The 1,629-nt window shown below is 32.8% G+C and overlaps 1 protein-coding gene across 1 annotated transcript in view; it reads left to right on the top strand.

Moving 5' to 3' along the window:
* The window catches only part of LOC105810573 (homeodomain-interacting protein kinase 1-like), a 66,708-nt gene that overhangs the window by 41,561 nt on the left and 23,518 nt on the right, over positions 1–1,629 (top strand). Inside the window, exons 6-7 of the mRNA XM_012644587.1 lie at positions 512–713; positions 998–1,160. Coding sequence (XP_012500041.1) covers positions 512–713; positions 998–1,160 — 365 coding nt within the window. The remainder of the gene's footprint in view (positions 1–511; positions 714–997; positions 1,161–1,629) is intronic.

Raw genomic sequence — 1,629 nt, forward strand, 5'->3', positions numbered from 1 at the left:
AAAAGAAAATTTGAATTCTAACAAAGTAACCTTTACAATCATATGTTTCTCCCTTGCTTTGCTTAACTGGTTTTGCATATACCAACATTTTAAAATGTTACTTATGAAGGTTTCTTTCTTGTCCCATTTTCTCTACTAAATAAATACTTACAGAAGAGCTACATTTATTGATTGCTTATTATGTTACAAACTCTGTTTGAACACTTTACACTTGTGTCATTTTATATTTTCAACAGTAGAAACTCTATATCTAAGTAATAACAATCACTTTTGCTTAACTTGTTTGTTCCAAATTTTTATGAGAAGAAGTTATCAGCTTTATTCTGCCACTAAATTTAAATGAAGATTTGAATTAGATGGCATAAGAAGAGCTTCCTCCTGTGAAAATGATTATACTATAATACAAAGAATTTCCTCAGGTTTTTCTTTTGATGATTATATATATAGTTTGGAGAAAGAGCAACTATGTAGTGTCAGCTTTAAAGGTTAAGTGAAGAAGTATAATATTTCTAAATTTTCCTCTGGAAGGTAAATATGTCTACAGACTTAGAGGGAACAGACATGTTGGCAGAGAAGGCGGATCGAAGAGAATACATTGATCTGTTAAAAAAAATGCTAACAATTGATGCAGATAAGAGAATTACTCCTTTGAAAACTCTTAACCATCAGTTTGTGACAATGACTCACCTTTTGGATTTTCCACATAGCAATCAGTGAGTATGGTATATTCTGGGGCTTTTTGCCATGATGTGGTCCTTACAAGTGGAACTATCAAGTGAGCAGCAACTTTGGTGCTAACTGATGCTTTTCTTTCTCATTGAAAAATCATTATGTTAAAAATTAGATGTGTATTTTTACTCTTTATGATACAAAAATCTTTTGACTCATTTTATCTGAAAATGCTTGGGGAAAAAACTTTGATCTGTGTTTATCTTGAGTAATTTGCTATCTGTTTAAATCTCAGCATTCATTAGTGAACCTTTAATCTCTTTTTCAGTGTTAAGTCTTGCTTTCAGAACATGGAAATCTGCAAGCGGAGAGTTCACATGTATGATACAGTGAGTCAGATCAAGAGTCCCTTCACTACACATGTTGCCCCAAATACAAGCACAAATCTAACCATGAGCTTCAGCAACCAGCTCAATACAGTGCACAATCAGGTATTCAGTAAATGATTTTGGAAACTCAAGCCTAAGTGGGGAAGAAACTTACTAAGAGTACAGAGTAAGGAACCAGTCCTTGTTATGGTGATCTTGTTGCTTCTTAAGAATTTTCTACTTGGCAAAAGTTGATAGACTGATATTACCTACCAATCATGTGCTGACAGAAATTACATACAAAGACCTAATCCATGACCTTATATGTCTTAGCATAGTCAAATAAATGGGATCTGTTACACTGCTGTAAGTTATACTAACTTTGGCTAAATGACTCTTTCTCCCTGTTAGGAGAAGGATTTTATATAGCTCATTACTGATTTGAAAGGTTTCCAGTCATTGACTTCAAGGATAGTTTTGCATTTGTTGCTAACCAGTAATATTTACAGTTTAAGCTTATTTCTGAAGATGAAAACTTTCCAATTTCTTAATTAGGTCTACTTTTTAAATGGAAGATCATATGAGATTTGGT

Source organism: Propithecus coquereli, unplaced genomic scaffold, assembly GCF_000956105.1.
Source record: "Propithecus coquereli isolate 6110/MARCELLA unplaced genomic scaffold, Pcoq_1.0 Scaffold215, whole genome shotgun sequence".
Classification (NCBI taxonomy): Eukaryota; Metazoa; Chordata; class Mammalia; order Primates; family Indriidae; genus Propithecus; species Propithecus coquereli.